Source organism: Schistocerca gregaria, chromosome 2, assembly GCF_023897955.1.
Source record: "Schistocerca gregaria isolate iqSchGreg1 chromosome 2, iqSchGreg1.2, whole genome shotgun sequence".
Lineage (NCBI taxonomy): Eukaryota > Metazoa > Arthropoda > Insecta > Orthoptera > Acrididae > Schistocerca > Schistocerca gregaria.
This window is the reverse complement of record NC_064921.1, coordinates 947,597,922-947,616,041: the sequence shown is the minus strand read 5'-3', so window position 1 is coordinate 947,616,041 and position 18,120 is coordinate 947,597,922. Positions and strand designations below refer to the sequence as shown.

The following is an 18,120-nucleotide window of genomic DNA, read 5'->3' as shown; positions in this document are numbered from 1 at the left end:
GCACAGATTGGGCATCCATCAGTATATTTTAAAGCATTAACCAATGTATTACCTCAGCCTTTAGGCAGTTATTACATGTAACAGATATAAACTTAAGACCCCTTGCCCTGTAAAGTTTGCTCTCATACAATCACTCTTTCCACCCTCTCACTTTCTCTTTCTCTTCCTCTCCCTTTGCTTCCAGCCTTTCATATGTATCTATTAATCCCAATCAAAATGGTTATTTATGTATAATTTTACCACTGTAGCCTATATGGTTATTGTGCTTAAAGTTTGTAACATATCATCCAGCTGTATCAACTAGTACAAAGTTTAAGCTACTTTAACTTGTCAGAATTGAGTTATATACCACCTGAAGTATTTATTCCAACGCATGTATTAAAACCTCAGAACAAACACCTCCAAATCCTTATTAAAATAATTATTCTGTAATAATATTTTTATAAGGTGTATCCTTTTACTTTGCAATAAATTTTTCTCTTCTGCTATACGATCTTTGCACCCAATAGTTTGGAGATGCTATATTTGTTAACAAAATATGACAGTATACATGTAATGTGTTACAACAGGGAAAGGAACCACTGGAGGTATTCTATTTTACTTATTTTATGTTTAGCGTTAGATATACGTTTAATTTTTTTGTCAAAAGAAACCCAAAACCATGTTCTGAAATAGTGCCTTGTTCCTCCACTAGTCAGTGCCACAAGTTCCTCCAAAAAATCATCACACACACACAAATGTCATAATATCAAATGTAAATCCACCTGATGATGGAGGTTTAAAACCTTTGAAACGCATCGTGGAGATAAACAAACAGTGACTGGTTACAGTGAAATTTGTTTCATTCAATGCCAATAAGTCGTGGTAAGGCGCAACCTAAAATGTTTGCATTTAAAGTATATTTTAACTGACCACTCAATAAGCTATAATGCTGAGGTAAGCCCTGAGCAAAATGTATCCCTGAAGTGGGGTTCTTATAATGGTGGTTGTGCTTTGTCTTCTAATGGTCAGTGAATGGAACAAAAAGGACAACAGTGATTGAATTACACGCATGAACACCTTTGGAATATGAATATGCTAACAGTCAAAGATACGTAACTCGTGGAAAAAATGGTTTGAAATAAAATGTTATATCAAACACATAACAAAAATCAAGTCTACAGCTTGTCAGCAGGGAGGAAGCTGGCTTGTGTGTGGTAATCATACATACGGAATGCTAGACTGACCTGCTGTCACTGTAAGGGCCACTTTATCCCACTCTGGAGATAATGGGAGCATGCATCATGACATGATGTGGCAGCAGGAGACTTGTGTATGTCCAGCAGTTTTGCATCCACTGCTGGCCACGACCATGTGCTGCTGTTGCTGCTTGTGGAAGCAGATAGATAGTCTCAATATTGGAATCAGTGGGTAAAGCAGTGTGCCCAGGTGCCATGCAACATTTGGAAAGAGAAGTTTAGACACTGGTTTAAATTCCAGTAAGTAGAATTGAAAGCCTCTCAAAAGAAAATAATGTAAGACTATACAGCAAAATGTAATTAGTGCCACTGGGAGTAATTTTAAATAAGAATAGGCTTACAATGTTCATCAACGGAGACTCTTCAGTTCCCTCCATCCCCACCCCCGTTGGTGAGGGAAAAAATTATTTCTTGTGCAATAACTAAAGTGCTATATTTTACACTGTGGAATGCTTCATTTACATCTTCGTATTCCCTCTTAGACGTAATAATAACAATTTCGTACTTGTAAAAAGTATTGCCAAAGGTGGGAGGCCAACATTTTTAGCTGGAAAGTTGTGCATTAGGACATACCTGTTCCCACTCTATGGAGTCTTTATGTAATCAAAGGTTGTTTACAAGGCTGGTGTGTGATCTTGGCTCATTATGGGCACAGTTCTTAAAATTCTGTCTGTCTGAAACGAAATGTGGTGATGGGCTGCTCCAGTGAGTTCATTTTAGTGTACAAGACATACATAGCATTCTGCTAATTTTGAATATATCTGTTTGCCATTATTGCTCCATTCCTGCCTGTGTTGACACGCTTAATGTCTTTATTGCTCAATATTGGTCTCCTAACCACATTTGAGAATTTAGCAGTTAGTATTAGTTTGCAAGAAGTACAGTTTGTGTAATCACTTGACTAAATATTTGCCTTTATTCTTATTTTCTTCCTTTTTCATCGCGGACTTACGTATACACAAGAATTGATTTCCTTGGTGAAGGAAATAGTTCTTTCTATTTGACTTACTTATGGAAGTTTATGTACAGTATATCGAGCTGAATAGCTGAAGAATGTCGGCAGTTTAATGTCGAAAAAGTGTTATCCAGAGTCTATAGGACACTTAGTACAAATAGTGTACTCAGTTGGAAGAAAGTGTACCTATTGCACAATTGCGCATTGTCACATTGCTGTCTGTGGTTGTAGATTTACTCCGAATCTTTTAATATCTTTGAAGTTAAACTTTTCTAGTCAGTGAAATACATTATCTATTAGTGAGTGCAAGATCTAGTAGCATACTGTCAGGTAGTTTATAGGTAACTGTAATTGCTCCTGTGAGTAGTGGCAAAATCCTCTTGAAAACTGTATGCCTTTTACTCATGTTTTGTAGCACATTAAGATAATTTTATGTACAGGTAAGAATTGAGTATAGTGCCCTTTATATTGTCTCAAATAATTTTTCTGTGTGTGTATAACCATGTTCTCATTATTATTACTTTTTAATTCACTATTGTTTTATTTGAAGGGTCTTCACACATTGTAACCATACCTGTTCAGTCATCTGGTTCTATGAAAGTTCAAACATTGAAATCATCAGAGCCTACTCTTCTGCCAAAGACAATACATTTAGCTTCTAATCCAATGGTGAGTGAAGTGCTTTTTTCTCCATCCTAATGTGGATGTAGCATAGACTTTTTGATATTTTTTAACTGTTTATTTTGATTATTACTGCAGGTTTTAAGTACTTCTCAGCGAATAGCTGCACAGCATGTTCTGCCAACAAATCCGCCAAAGAACTACATCTCTCCAATCCTTGATCACAGTGGATCTCGAAAACGTCAAGAAATGGAGAATGAATTTATGCCAGAGTAGTAAGTTACTTAACTGCAAGAAATGGCATGTTTCATTTTGTGTAGACTAGCACATTTTTATTAAAATTTGGTTTAAGTAGTTCCCTTTCATTAGTGTTGTTATTAGTGTTATTTCAGATTATGTTGTAAATACTGATTTGGTTGTACAAAGATAACTAATTATCAGAAAATATAACAATGAAAAATCTATTATTGATAAAATTATTTAATTGGGTAGATAAAAAAGTCTACTCACCAAGCAGCAGCAGAACGCACACACACACTAGACTGTTGTGATTGGCAAGCTTTCGGAGCCACTGGCTCCCCCTTCAGGCAGAAGGGTTGAAGGGGAAGGAAGAAGAGTGAAGGAAAATGGGTAGATTTTGGGAAAATATCCCTGAACCACAGGTCAAGGGAGACTTACTGTATGGGATGAGAAGGAAAGACGTATTGTTGGGGGACTGCAACAAAACAGATTTGAAAACTGGGGAGCTTAAAGGTGAAGACAAGGTAACATGCAAGACAGATATTACTACTGAAGCATCGTGCATGAGTTAATAAGAGTGACAAGCTCAGTACATTGTACTTAACAGAGGTGGGAGAGGGCGGTGAAAAATAGACTGTAAAGGCACGAAAGATGTAGGAAATTAAAATGGAGTGAAGCAAACAGTAGTTACAGTGAAGAAAAGCTGAGACAAAAGAAATTAATGTAAGACATTCGTGATCTCAGTGCCTGTTTCACCACACGCGCTATTTGGATTCTTCCCCCAGACACCAGTTTCTCAGAACTCCGCAGGTGGGAACTAGCACTACAACATGTCGTTGGTTCTCGCCACCCACCTGGACATTAATTTACATTAATGTCTTCCGTCTCAGCTTTTCTTCACCGTAACTACTCTTTGCTTCACTCCGTTTTAATTTCCTACATTTTTCATTGTATTTCCCATCTATTTTTCACTGCCCCTTCCTATCTCTGTTCGGAGTAACTCTTATTAACCCGAGCATGATGTTTTAGTAGTAATCTCTGTCTTGCATATTACCCAGTCTTCCATCTTTAAGCAATCAGGTTTTCAAATCTTGTCCGATGCAGTCCCCAACAATCAGTCTTTCCTTCTCACCTCAACAGTCTTTGTGTGTGTGTGTGTGTGTGTGTGTGTGTGTGTGTGTGTGTGTGTGTGTGTGTGTGTGTCTGTGTGTGTGGGGGGGGGGGGGGGATTGACAGTATTTAGTCTCACTACAACCACCCTGTGTTCACTAATCCCTGTATCCATGTTGATGCTCATCATTAGCTCAGCACTGTTTGTTGCTATGAGACCAAGTGTGTTTTAGCAACCGTTTACTATTTGAGTGAGCTCACAAACTAATTGCTCGAAATAATTTTCTAAAAATGCATTTAGCACAATTTCATTTTTATTTTTTTATTTTTTATGCTCACCTCTGGATTTAAACATGTATTGTTGCCAACACATCGAGGGTAAACTGAATTCACAACCGATTAAAATTGTATAGGTCGGGTATGTGTTTGAAATTAGACTGAAGTTTTCTTTGAACTTCTCAGCAATTATATCACCTGAGTTGGGAGGTCGGTAAAAGGATCCAATAGGGTCATTCTATGTCAAATCAATACACTTTAAATAAAAATTAGAGCTCACCCTCTTAGATTTTGCTGAAAGTTGGTATATGTATAGTGGGTGCTGAAACTAAAAAAATTCCAAATTTCAATTTTTAACTTCAAACCATTTCTGAATATGTAAACATTTCAAAAACTGGCCAAAAATGTGTGAATGGACTTATTTTAAGTTGCCCTAGGAGCTGCCCAATTGAGCTAGAGAGCTGGGAAAGGTGTCATTTTGCAGCATTTTTCATGCTGTGTCCGGTGATATACAACAAAACAGCTTCTAATTAATAACCTTTTTCAAAATACTAATTAATATTGTGATTTAATTTTTTCTACAAAAAGCACATAATTGAAAATTTCCAAAATATTTCCATAACTACTTGATACTGTTGTAAATCACATGGCAAAATATAAATGTGGAATGATGATGGGTTCATTGTTAAAAAAATTATTTCTGATTCTTGATTTCACAAACAGCCGTAGTTTGACCAAACTGACCTTCAACAAACAGGAATTTCATTAAAATATACTGAAAGGTAAGTAAAAAAGTGCTAGAAATATCACCTTCTTGAAACAAAACTAAACATCATTTCCTATAATTGATTGTTGTGGTTTTTTTTCTACTAATAGGCTATTAACTGGCAAAACGAAATTTTGAGTGTGGGACCTATAGCTAAGATTTAAATAAGGTGTGAAAAACTTGTAAGTACACTACACACATTTCATTAGCCACTGTATGAAGGCTGAGCATGCTTGTGTTCCTGTCTATGTATGCAGCAGGCTGTCAACAAGTTGAAACATGCACAGTGTTTGATGTCTGTACAATCATTGAGACTGGAGCCATTGTTGAGAGGATATAAGACTGTTACACTCTAAGGCTTGGTGTGCCTACAGCATTATTGTGCACTGTGGTTTTAGTGCAAATCAGTTGTTACCTCTGAGTTGACCAGTTTGTATCTAGTGTATTTAACAGTTCATTTACAAGTAAATCTATAAATTGAAGGAGAGTTTATAAGTGGTTTTTGTATCAATATGGAGCCAAGTAAAAAGTGCAGAGCTGTAAGAGTGCAGTGTTGTAATCCATTGAAGAAGTCAAATCATTTTATTAGAGACAGAGAATAACAGAAATGTCACAGCATGGATGCCTTAATTATTTCCACAAATACATAGTGGTGGCAGGATTTGTGATAAATGTAGGAAAGATGTAACCACATTGGAAAATACACCAAAGCCCATGAGCGATAAGTGTTGAAGATTCTTCTGAATCAGAGATAATCATCCCAGACCAAGAACCTGTCTTCGCTGCAACTTCAGTGGTTGTTCAAACAATTAACACATCACTTCAAGAACTAGATGAGTCCCTAATTGATAAGAAAAAATTAACATCTAAGTGTTACGCCAAATCAAAAGTAAAAAAAAATCTCCTCCTCAGTGACACACAAACATTTTTTTGGTGCTGAAACTTTTTCGTCAGATACTGATGAATGCGTTTTTCAAAACCTCAAAACAAAGTTTAATAATTCAATAAGTAGAGCAAAAAAACTGATGATTATTACAAGTTTACCTGAGGAGTAGAGTGTCAGGAAAATAATGAGGGAATTTAATGCTCCTAATTAAATTGTTCAGCAGTCCAAAAAACTTTTGAAAGAGAAAAGATTCATGGAAGGACTGACAGTGGATGTCAGTTGACCACTGTAATCTGGAAATCGTTCAGAAAACTTCTGAAGAATTCATAGATTTATTTTGTAGTAAGATGTCTACTTTGATTCGGCATGACTTCATTGCCAAGCAACAACGAACATTCCTTAACTCCACAAGAGAAAATCTTACGGAATTTGAATTTGTTGTCATATGTGATTTTTTGGAAAGTTATCGTATAGTTCTACAGGGTGAAGCTCAGAGCCACCACTGGACAAGACAACAGATTACCATTCATTTTTTTGTTATATATTACAAACAGGAAGACTAAATTGAGCATATGAGCTTTGTCATTGTTTCTTATTGCCTGGAGCACAATACAGTTGCAGTTTACACCTTTCAAAAGAAGCTTATTTCTTATTTCACAAATAAATTTCAAAAGCTTCCAAAAAAAGATACTCTATTATTCTGGCCGTTCTGCTGCTCAGTAAAAAACTAATAAAAACTTCCTAAACATATGCCTTCATGAGGAAGACTTAAACATAAAAGCTGAGTGGCACTTTTCAGCCACAGTACATGGGAAAGGCCCTTGTGATGGAGTAGGGGATTCAATTAAGAGACTGGCAGCTAGTGCAAGTTTGCGAAGGCCATCCCAAAATCAGATCCAAACCCCACGAGATCTATTTGAGGGGGCAGTAGATAATATCACAAATGTTAATTTTGCTTATTCCACTCAAGAAGACTATGCTGCTTCAGAAATATTATTAAAAAGCTGGCTTGAAGAGGCATTGACAATCAAAGGAACACAGCAATTTCACACTTTCATTCACAACACTACATCAAAATTAATAGTAAGATACTTTTCAAGTGATGTGCAGAGTTGGGAGAGGGAAGTAACATCATCACCAGACAAACTGAAGTTACAAGATGTATCAGGCTATGTCACCTCTGTACATGGCTGAAACTGGTGGCGTGGGTACATTTTAGAAGAGAAGGGGGGGGGGGGGGGGGGAACCGACTTGATGAAGTGAAAATAACTTTTCTTCATTCCCTGTGGACCAGCTAAGTCATTCTCCTATCACGCAAATGTCAGTTGTGGATTTGTCACAAAAGTAAATCCATTTACTCTGACAGGGAGAACATACATTCTTAATGAAAGTGATGTAAACCAAACCCATTTGGCTTTATTAAAATGTAATCTGTGAAGTTCCAAGACAATTGGGAAACTGCTTTCAACTCAAAACTTAATTTTTGTCTCAGGTTAGTGTTAAAGTATATTTTATAGAGAGTTATTCCAAAATTACTGTTAGTACCTACTGTATTAAATTTAGCTATGTATAGATACCTGTTACTCAAAAACAAGCATTATGTATTTAATTTTTTTAATAGTTTCATTCCAAATAACATGGATCAGAACTATTACGTAAACACTTGTACTTTTTCATACTTTATTTCAGTTTGTAGCTAAATGCTCAAACTTTTTTGTTTTGTCAGTTAATATACTCTTAGTTAACTTGTATGAAATTGAAATAAGCAATCAATTACACAATATGCTGATTACTTTTGTTTTAATAAGGTGATGTTTTGATATTTCTAATACTATCTTTTACTTACCTTTCAATATATTTTAATGAAATTCCTGTTTGTTAAAGGTCAGTTTGGTGAAACTACGGCTGTTAATGAAAAACAAGAGTCCAGAATAATTTTTTTAACAATGAACCCATCATCATCCCACATTTATATTTTGCCAAGTGATTTACAGCAGTAGAAGTAGTTGTGGAAATATTTTGATAATTTTCAGTTGTGTATGTTTGTAAAAAAAGTTAAAAAAAAAATTAATTAGTATTTTGAAAAAAAAAGGCTATTAATTAGAAGCTATGTTTTGTTGTATATCCCTGGGAAGAGCATGCAAAATCCAGCAAAATGTCACCTTTCCCAGCGCTCTAGCTCAATTAGAGCAGCTGGTAGGGCAGTTTAAAAAAAGACCGTTCACACATTTTTGGCTGGTTTTTGAAAAGTTTACATAGCCATATTTCAGGAATAGTTTGAGATAAAAAATTAAAATTTGGAATTTTTCTTAGTTTCAGCCCCCACTATAAGTATACTAAATTTTAGCAAAATCTAAATTGGTGAGGTAAAATAGGTGTGTTGATTTGGCATGGAATGACCTAATAATTATTTTATTCCAGTTGCCAAGAATGACATCTATCCATACTAACTCACAGGAACCATTTACTTAAATTTCACTAAAAGATAATCTACTTCTAACAGCAACAAACAGGCTACCACCAACTGTAATTAGCGTATACTTTCTGAACACCATTAGGTCTTCAGCAAAAAATTTGGCTGAACTAATCTCTGGCTTTAGAGCCGGCTTTCAGTCATATAATGATTTGAGTATCAGTGCTTTCTTCTAGCACCTGGACCTCTGGTACTTCCCCAACACAACTATGTCAATTTACAACTGTCATACACATGGTTCCTAGATCTATGTTCTTCCTGTGTTCAACCTGCACCCTGTGAGACTGAAGCTCTTCCTGTTCCCTCAAGGCCCTCTAACCTAAAAAAGGCCCAGTCCGTGCCACACAGCCCCCACTACCTGAGTAGCCACCTCCTGCATGTAATGGGCTCCTGTCCTATTTAACAGAACCCAAAGCCCCACCACCCTGTAGTGCAAGTCAAGAAATCTGAGTCTGCATGGTCACAGAACACTCAGAGCCTCAGATCAGACCCTCCACTTGGCTCCTTACCAGTGGTCCGCAATCAGTTCTGTCACCTATGCTACAAATGGTGAGCTCTGCTTTCATCTGACAAGCAAGACTGACAACCTGTACCAAGCTGCTCAAAACCAGAGAGAATCTCTTCCGATCCAAAGTGACACACGTGATTGGTACTGACATGAGCCACCAGCTGCATTTGGCTGCTCTCTGTGCTATTCATGGCATCTGGAAGGACCTGTTCCCATCTAGAATGACTTCACCCAGTGTGCACATGGAGTGCACTTTGGTTTTCTTCCCCTCCTTGATGACCATTTTATTGAGGGTCCCCATAATGCATACAACAGTGGAGCTCCCATGTGCCAATAATCCCAACCTCTGTGACTGCCTGGATCATTCAGTTGAACTGTTCAGTCACATGAGAAGTTTTTGTTAGAAACTACACTGCCATTAAGCAGTGCAAGAGCTGTTAAACAGTAAACTTAACAGGAGTTCTCAAATACTCAGCTCGAATACCCAAGTGTAGGCGACAATTTTTGACTGGAAAATTGTACATTCTATTTCACAGTTAAAGTAGGGATGACAGTTATCGCTGAAATGAGTTTTCAAGTACATCAGTTTCTTAGGTGCCAGTTTAACCCAACTCTTAAAAGTGCTCAGAATAACCAGTTTCTGAAATAACCGATTTTCTATTTTTTATTCCTTTATTTCCTGTATTAAACATGAAACTGAACAAAGATGGAAAAATGTTGACTGCCTCAGTTCAAGATACACAGAATGAAAATATTAAATTAAATAGGCAGATAAAATAAAACTTACTCTGTCCACCATTCACTGCTTTTATTGAAAAGTGAGCAGTTGTTGAAAACTAGGAAGAAATCACCAGTATTCTCCTATGGATTCCAATTTTTTGAAACGCTGCTCAAAAATAATGTGATAAAGTATCATCCCCTATTTGGGCATTATGAATAGTCAGTGTTAAAGGGTGAAAACGAGGTTGAAGAACTAAATTTTCAATGTTAATTTGTCCATGTTCAAGGGATACAAGCAGATAAAGGCATGTTATGTAGACACAGACAGCAGATCAGCCACTTCCTATTTTTGTCATAAACTATGAATGAATCTCTTCTCACGATTTGCACATTTGTTGTGGCTACTCCCCTTTTTTTGTATTTTTTTAAAGGAAGTGGAGCATTGTACTGCATTGACACTGCACTTTATGAAATACATCCTGTAGTACAACAGTGAGAAACAACTGTAGAGACCAGGTGGGGCAAGTCTTGCGCCCTGCATGTCCACTTGTACCCTCTAATAGGCTACACCACATGGTAACAAATACATTACTGTCTCAGCAATGCTGTACCAATTCTTATGCCATGTGTTTGTTACTCAGTTCTGCCGGTGTTAAAATAGCACTGGTCGCTTTCCATTATATATATATCTATCTGCTACTATGGCTAATTGATATATCGGTTTCTTTTATCTGGTTATTAGTAAATATAAAAATCCACCTGTTACAACCAAAAACAAATAAATACTGAAAAATACTGATATTAGTTCTAACCGGTTGGTTTTTCCGTAAGCGAAAGTCCTGCATTTTGCATTTGTTAATTATATTCTTGATTGGAACTGGTTTTATACTTTCTAAATAAATTTAGAGATCCATATTGTGTAAGTACTTCTTTTATTAACTGTCGACTTAAAAATCGTAACTATACTGAGTGATAATGCATTTAACTACCACTTGGTTGCTCTGGCAACTTCAACCTAACTCTGGCCCTTATATACATTTATGCCTACTCCTTCCGTTTGCCTCTACCTGTAACAGCAGATGACGGGCTGAGCTGACCGAAAATCAGTGATCAGTAAAGCGCCCTCTGGCCAACGTACCACCGCATCTTCCCAGCAACCTCATTGTGCTTTCTGGGTGCCAAACACACCAAACAATCACTCGAGCAGTCTCCTCCTCCTCAGATTTGACAAGGCAGCACCACCTGGCCATGCTCAGGGCAGCTCGTCCCGCACAATGCTACGTGGCTCTCACCCCTCCCACCCCACCCTACTACTCCTATTCCGTGACGTCACTCGCACAACCTCTTGCTAACAATCCCTTGCCCAGCACACTGACGCCTGACCCCTACCAGATTTTGATGCATCTGAGCTCTGAGATGGCAGCACTTACCTCCAGCACCTACCACCAGGTGCTGATCGCCCCCACCCATGCAATGCTGGGCCAGGCAAAAATAGACACCCCTCCCGATGTGGTTCTAATCACCCCCTGATGACCGCTGCCAACTAGGGGCAACATGCTGATACCACCAGAGGTTTGGTGAGGATGCTTCCAGCTGAAGACCTGCGTGCTTCTGGTCCCCAAGCCCTGGCAGACACCTGGGATAGGTGTGCCTGTTTGCTGTACCATTTCACAGTACCTGTTTGTACAGGATTTGAATGATGCTAGTTCCTCTGTCCACTACCTCGTCGACACCAACTCAGATTTATCCATGTTTCTCTGCAAACAGCTACTAAATCCCACTCCCATCCCCCTCCGTTTCCCCTCCTCATCACTGCTGCCAACAACTCTTATATCCCTACGTATGAGGTGCACACATGCGCTTGCTCGATTTAGGCCTTCAGTGCAAACTCCCATGGACCTCCACCCAGTTTGGGTGTCAACTTCCTCGGTCATTACGGTCTACTGGTCAAAATAGTGAACGTTGTTTACTCAGTGGCACCTCTCACAGGTCTGTCCACTGACTACTAGGCCCTAGCCGCTGCTCAAGAGGATGACCCAGACCTAGCCCACGCCCATCGGAATGCTGACTCTGACCTCGACCTCCATCTAAGATCCATATGTGGCTCCGACTGTAAGATCTGGTGTGACGTACTTTTGGATCCTTCACAACCTGAAGGTTCCAATGACCGCCCGCACCATTTTCTCCATCCTACCTTCCGAAAACTGGCGTTCGACTCCATCCATGGCCCCGCACACCTAGGTGTCATCACCTCTGCAACTCTCATGAAAAAACACTTTGTTTGGCTGGGTATTAATACAATTGCAGTAGCTGGGCTGGGCCACCCCTAATCTGATATTTCAGCTGAAACTGTGGCTCTAGCCTATGTTCAGACCTGGGGGCACCAGTTCACCTTGGCCCTCTTCTAATACTGACAGTAACCTGTCTCTCCAATTTCCACCATACCTCCAGCTACTGGTTTGCAGCTAATGGCGTGGTGGAGCAGTTCCAACCCACACTTAAAGCCACCCTTACGTGTTATTTTTCAAAATGGTCTGCTGCCATAATCCTGGTACTTATATGCCTGTGACTAACACACAAAACTGACTTGGGAACTTTTGCTGCCAAGCTGGGGTATACCCCATTTGCCATTTCTGGTGTGTGTGTGTGTGTGTGTGTGTGTGTGTGTGTGTGTGTGTGTGTGTGTGTGCAGCAGCAGCTCCAAGGCTTCATGGCCCAGTTGTGACCAGCACCTCCGCAGTATCATGGTGACTCCAAATCTTCATCCATCGTGACTTGAGAGCATGTGCCCATGTCATGCTTCAGGTGGACACATACATGCCACTGCTCTGCCCTCAGTATTTGGGCAACACGGAGACATGACATTCTCCATTCATCTGAATGGTGCCACAACAACTGTTTCCATGGACAGGCTCAAATGGCCTATACCCTAGAGCCTCTTCCAGCCAACGAGCATAGCACTACTATTGAGGTAGAGTTGCCTCTGTCAATCAGCAGACCCAGTCACAGCACCACCAACACTGCCTCTGATACGACACAGGCCAACATCATCCCCTGTGCTGTTCCTGACGTACCACCGGCTGATGCCAAACCTGATGCCACATCCAACACACTGCCAACTAACACTGTCCCTGACCAGCCACCAACCGATTGCACGACAGACACACACCTCAGTGCCTGGGATCCTGACGTTGCCACCACACTGCCCTTCTTGCAGCTTCCAGCCAATGTAGATGTCTCCCTGCTTCTACAGGTACCCACCATTCCTGACAGTGTGTCGTCGTCACTGCCACTAACAACAGCACTATCGGCTCCAAACAACCCTCTGCATGATTGGTACAAATGTTTTTGGCTCGGAAGGGGGAAAAAAGTGGCAACTCTTTCTGTTTGCCTCCACCTGTAGCAGCAGATAACGAGCTGTGTTGACCGAAAACCAGCAATCTCTAAAGCGCCTGCCAGCCAAGGTTCCACCACATCTCCCCAGCACACGTGCTCGCCACTTTAGCTGGAGGTAGAGCTCAAGTTGCCACGCTTTCCAGTCAATGAGTGCCGAACCATTCCTTGAGCAGTCTCTTCTTGTGCTTCAATGAGGCAACACTCTCCAGACGTACTCTCAGCAACTCATCCTGCACAATGCCACATGGCTCGCATCGTCTGCCACACTTCGCCTGATTATTCATGGATGGCAGGGTTTTGCACCCGCGTACCTTGCCACTACTGTGCCACTACTTGTGTCTGCTGAGGTCGAAGTAGAGTGTGATTGTGAAGTTATCTGGACACGTTTAATAGGGCTAGGAGAAATAAAGTTAATTGTTGGGTGTTATTACCAGCCATCAGGTTCCACCGTGACAGTTCTAGAATCATTCAAAGGGAGTCTACACACTGTATCGCAGAAGTACTCGGATCATGCTATATTAGTCGGAGGCGACTTCAACCTACCTAGTATAGACTGGGATGTCTATGGATTCATTACAGGTGGTACAGACAAGCCGTCGTGTGAATTACTTTTGAACACATTATCCAAAAACTGTCTTGCGCAGCTAAATCGACAGCCAACCCGTAATGGAAATATTTTAGATCTGGTAGCCATGAACAGAACAGACCAGACCTCATCAACAGTGTCAGTGTTGAGATGGGGATTAGTGATCATGATGTTGTAATTACGACTATGGATACAAAAATTAAAAAGTTGGTCAAGAAGGCTAGGAAAGTATTCTTACTAGAAAGAGCAGATAAACAGTTGTTAGCATCCCACCTAGTAAATGAATCGACTCCATTTACTTCTGGTACGATGGACATGGAAGAATTATGGGCAAATTTTAAACACATTTTAAATCTCACATTGGAGAAGTATGTGCCAAAAAAGTGGGTTACAGATGGAAAAGACCCACCGTGGTTTAACAGCACAATTCGGAGAATGCTCAGGAAGCAAAGACAGTTGCACTCGTGGTACAAGAAAGAGCGGGAGAATGGGGACAGGCAAAAGTTAGTAGAGATTCATGCTGCTGTAAGAAGAGGGATGCGCGAAGCATACAACCACTACCACCGTCATACTTTACCAAAAGATCTTGCTGAAAACCCAAGGAAATTCCGGTCTTACGTAAAATCGGCGAGTGAGTCAAAGGCTTCCATCCAGTCAATCACTGATCAGACTGGCCTGGCAACGGAAGACAGCGAAACGAACGCTGAAATTTTAAATTTAGTATTTGAGAAATCATTCACGCAGGAGGATCGTACAAACGTATCGCCATTTGAACCTCGTACAGATTCTTGTATGGAGAACATAGTGATAGACATCCCTTGGGTTGTGGAGCAGCTGAATGAGTTGAAAATAAATAAATCGCCAGGTCCTGACGGGATTCCAATTTGGTTTTACAGAGAGTACTCTACTGCATTGGCTTCTTTTTAGCTTGCATTTATCGCGAATCTCTTACCCAACGTAAAGTCCCAAGGGACTGAAAAAAAGCGCAGGTGACGCCTGTATATAAGAAGGGTAGAAGGACGGATCCTCAAAATTACAGACCAGTATCCTTAACATCAGTTTGTTGCAGGATTCTCGAACATATTCTCAGTTAGAACGTAATGAATTTCCTTGAGAAAGAGAAGTTGTTGTCCATGCATCATCACAGCTTTAGAAAGCATTGCTCCTGAAAAACGCAACTCGCCCTTTTTTCACATGATATCTTGCAAACCATGGATGAAGGGTATCAGACGGATGCCATATTCCTTGACTGTGCCCCACTACAGACTCCTAACTAAGATACGAGCATATGAGATTGGGTCCCAAATGTGTGAGTGGCTTGAAGACTTCTTAAGTAATAGAACCCAGTACATTGTCCTCGGTGATGAGTGTTCATCAGAGGTGAGGACATCATTTGGATTGCCCCAGGGAAGTGTGGTAGGTCCGCTGTTGTTTTCTATCTACATAAATGATTATTTGGGTAGGGGGGATAGCAATGTGCGGCTGTTTGCTGAAGATGCTGTGGTGTACGGGAAGGTGTCGTCGTTGTGTGACTGTAGGAGGATACAAGAAACTTGGACAGGATTTGTGATTGGTGTAAAGAATGACAGCTAACTAAGAATATAGATAAATGTAAATTAATTCAAATGAATTGGAAAAAGAATCCATTAGTAGTGTAGCGCTTGACACAGTCACGTTGATGAAATATTTGGGCATAACATGGCAGAGCGATATGAAGTGGGACAAGCTTGTAATGACAATTGTGGGGAAGGTGGATAGTCGTCTTCAGTTCATTGCTAGAATTTTGGGAAGATGTGGTTCATGTGTAAAGGAGACCGCTTATAAAACACTAATACGATCTATTCTTGAGTGCTGCTCGAGCGTTTGGGATCCCTATCAGGTCGGATTGAGGGAGGACATGGAAGCAATTCAGAGGCGGGGTGCTGGATTTGTTACTGGTAGGTTTGATCATCACGTGTTACGGAAATGCTCCAGGAACTCGGGTGGGAGTCTCTGGAGGAAAGGAGGCGTTCTTTTCGTGAATTGCTACTGAGAAAATTTAGATAACCAGCATTTGAGGGCTGACTGCAATACAATTTTACTGCCGCCAACTTATATTTTGCGGAAAGACCACAAAGATAAGAGAGATTAGGGCTCGTACAGAGGCATATAGGCAGTCATTTTTTCCCTCGTTCTGTTTGGGAGTGGAACAGGGAGAGAAGATGGTAGTTTTGGTATGAGGTACCTTCCGCCATGCATCGTATGGTGGATTGTGGAGTATGTAGGTAGATGTAGATGTAGTGTTTTTTCATGGCCCGGTTAATGAGAGGAGTGCTACTGCATCTTCCGAACCACATTCCATGGACAGGCTTCCCTTGACTGTGGTTGTACAAAGCCTGATGCTGGGCTTCTGGTTCGTCTCCCACAGTATCAGCACCCAAAGTGATGTTCGCAGTGTGGTGTACTTATTGTGATGAAGTGCAGTGAGTGTCAAGAGTACCATCCTGGTTTATTACCCTTCCATTCCCAGCCACTTGGGCACCCCTCTACTGCCAAGCACACCATTGAAACAATTTTTCCTGCACTGCCAAACGATGCTGAGCGAAGTACTGTAAACAGTTCATAGTCCAGTCTGTTGAAAAAGACTCTGTCATGATCGTGGAGATAGTAACTCGTTAAATTCTATTGTAGTTTTTACCTTTTAGAAATAATATCTTCGAGCCAGCCCATGTGCTTCTTCTGGCACACCTTGTTAATTATTGTTGCTTTCATTATTTGGCACACTGGTGTAGACATGCCTGCCCCTTAGGAGTATAGAAGGGAACCTAAATCGTTCCCTCACATTCATACAACGTGTAATTCTATTTTATATTGTTGAAATTCCAATTTTTCGTAATTCGCAATGAATAATAGATTTTCAATAAATTGTTTTGTGAAGTAAATTTCATCAAATAAGCCCATTTAACAATTGATATGCAAATCGGAGATTTCATTGTAGACAAATTACGGTTCTAGTTACCAGTGACAGTATTAACTACAATCCCAAATCTTATTAATTTTATACAAACTGAGGTTCTCTAATGCATACTGAATACTATAAATATTGGGTATGTTTGCATGCCAACCACATTTTTTTCCTCATCCTGTTAAATTCTAGTAACATTTCATTCTGTAGGTCAATTATTATTCTCACTTCCATTGTACAATTAGTTTAAATCAAAAACTATGACATAATCACAAATGTTCATCATGCAGTAGTGTTACAGTGTATCAGTATGTATACTAAAGAAATATGTTATGTGCTACTGTTTGTGAGTCTAACACTGTTATATTACTGTATATGTATAAGGACAAGATAGCTTATACCTTGACATACATAAGCATTGTCGAATATGAAACACAGGAATTTGTCACTAAAACATTTTCAGCAATGTAACTGACTTGCTAGACAATGAAAATATCTGCCAGAAAAATGCAACGGTGGAAACTCCTGGTGGGATAACAATAATATAAGGATAAAGGTAAATTGCTACTCACTATAAACATGACGCATTGAGTTTCAGACAGGCACAATGAAAAGACAGTCACCCAATTAATTTGTGACAAAAGCCTTCTTCAAAAAAGGAAACATGCACACATTCATTCATGCAAGGAAGCTCATCTCGTGCACATGACTGGTCACAACCGGAATGGCTTCCGGTCTGAGCTACCAGATACGTCAACTGTGTGTGAGTTAAGTGTGCTTGCTTGTGGGAATGAATGTTTTCTTGTTTCCTATTCTGAATAAAGCTGTGGTCAAAAGCTAAATGTATAAGTCTTTTCAGTATTTCACCTGCAATTCAATGTGTTGTCTTTACAGTGAATAGCAATCTGTCTTTTTCCTTAATTGTTGCCAGAAGAATGAATAATTGTAGAGGAGAAGTCGCACATTAATTAAAGTTATACCATTCAGTTTTATGCAAATGCTTGCATTATTCTTTTGGGAGGATACAGTTGACAACCATTCCTCCTCCTCTGCTGCCGCCATTTCACCCAACTGCCAAAATGAAAAGTATATGTAGTAGTATACAGATATTATACTAAATCCCATCAAGGAGTTCACAGAGGAGCATTTGCTGCAGAAATGCTCACGTCCTGTTGAACAGGCTTAGTCCTGGGGAAACACTGAGTAAATATACAATAAAAAATCCTCATTTACATCTTGTTTTTGTGTTCTAGTGTAGAAAATGCACAAACAAAATAAACAGAAAAGAAGACTGGCGTGGAACACAATTGTGGCTCTATTGAAAATAAAATGGAGGTCAGCAGGATGTAGTCTGTTGAATTGTTGTTTGATGAACCAAATAAGTACCAGGAGATGTGAAAA

General features: G+C 39.8%; 1 protein-coding gene across 1 annotated transcript in view; it reads left to right on the top strand.

Moving 5' to 3' along the window:
- The window catches only part of LOC126335409 (transcription factor Dp-1-like), a 172,459-nt gene that overhangs the window by 71,466 nt on the left and 82,873 nt on the right, over nucleotides 1-18,120 (top strand). The window contains exons 4-5 of the mRNA XM_049998677.1: nucleotides 2,744-2,862; nucleotides 2,953-3,089. Of these exons, the coding sequence (XP_049854634.1) occupies nucleotides 2,744-2,862; nucleotides 2,953-3,089 (256 nt within the window). The remainder of the gene's footprint in view (nucleotides 1-2,743; nucleotides 2,863-2,952; nucleotides 3,090-18,120) is intronic.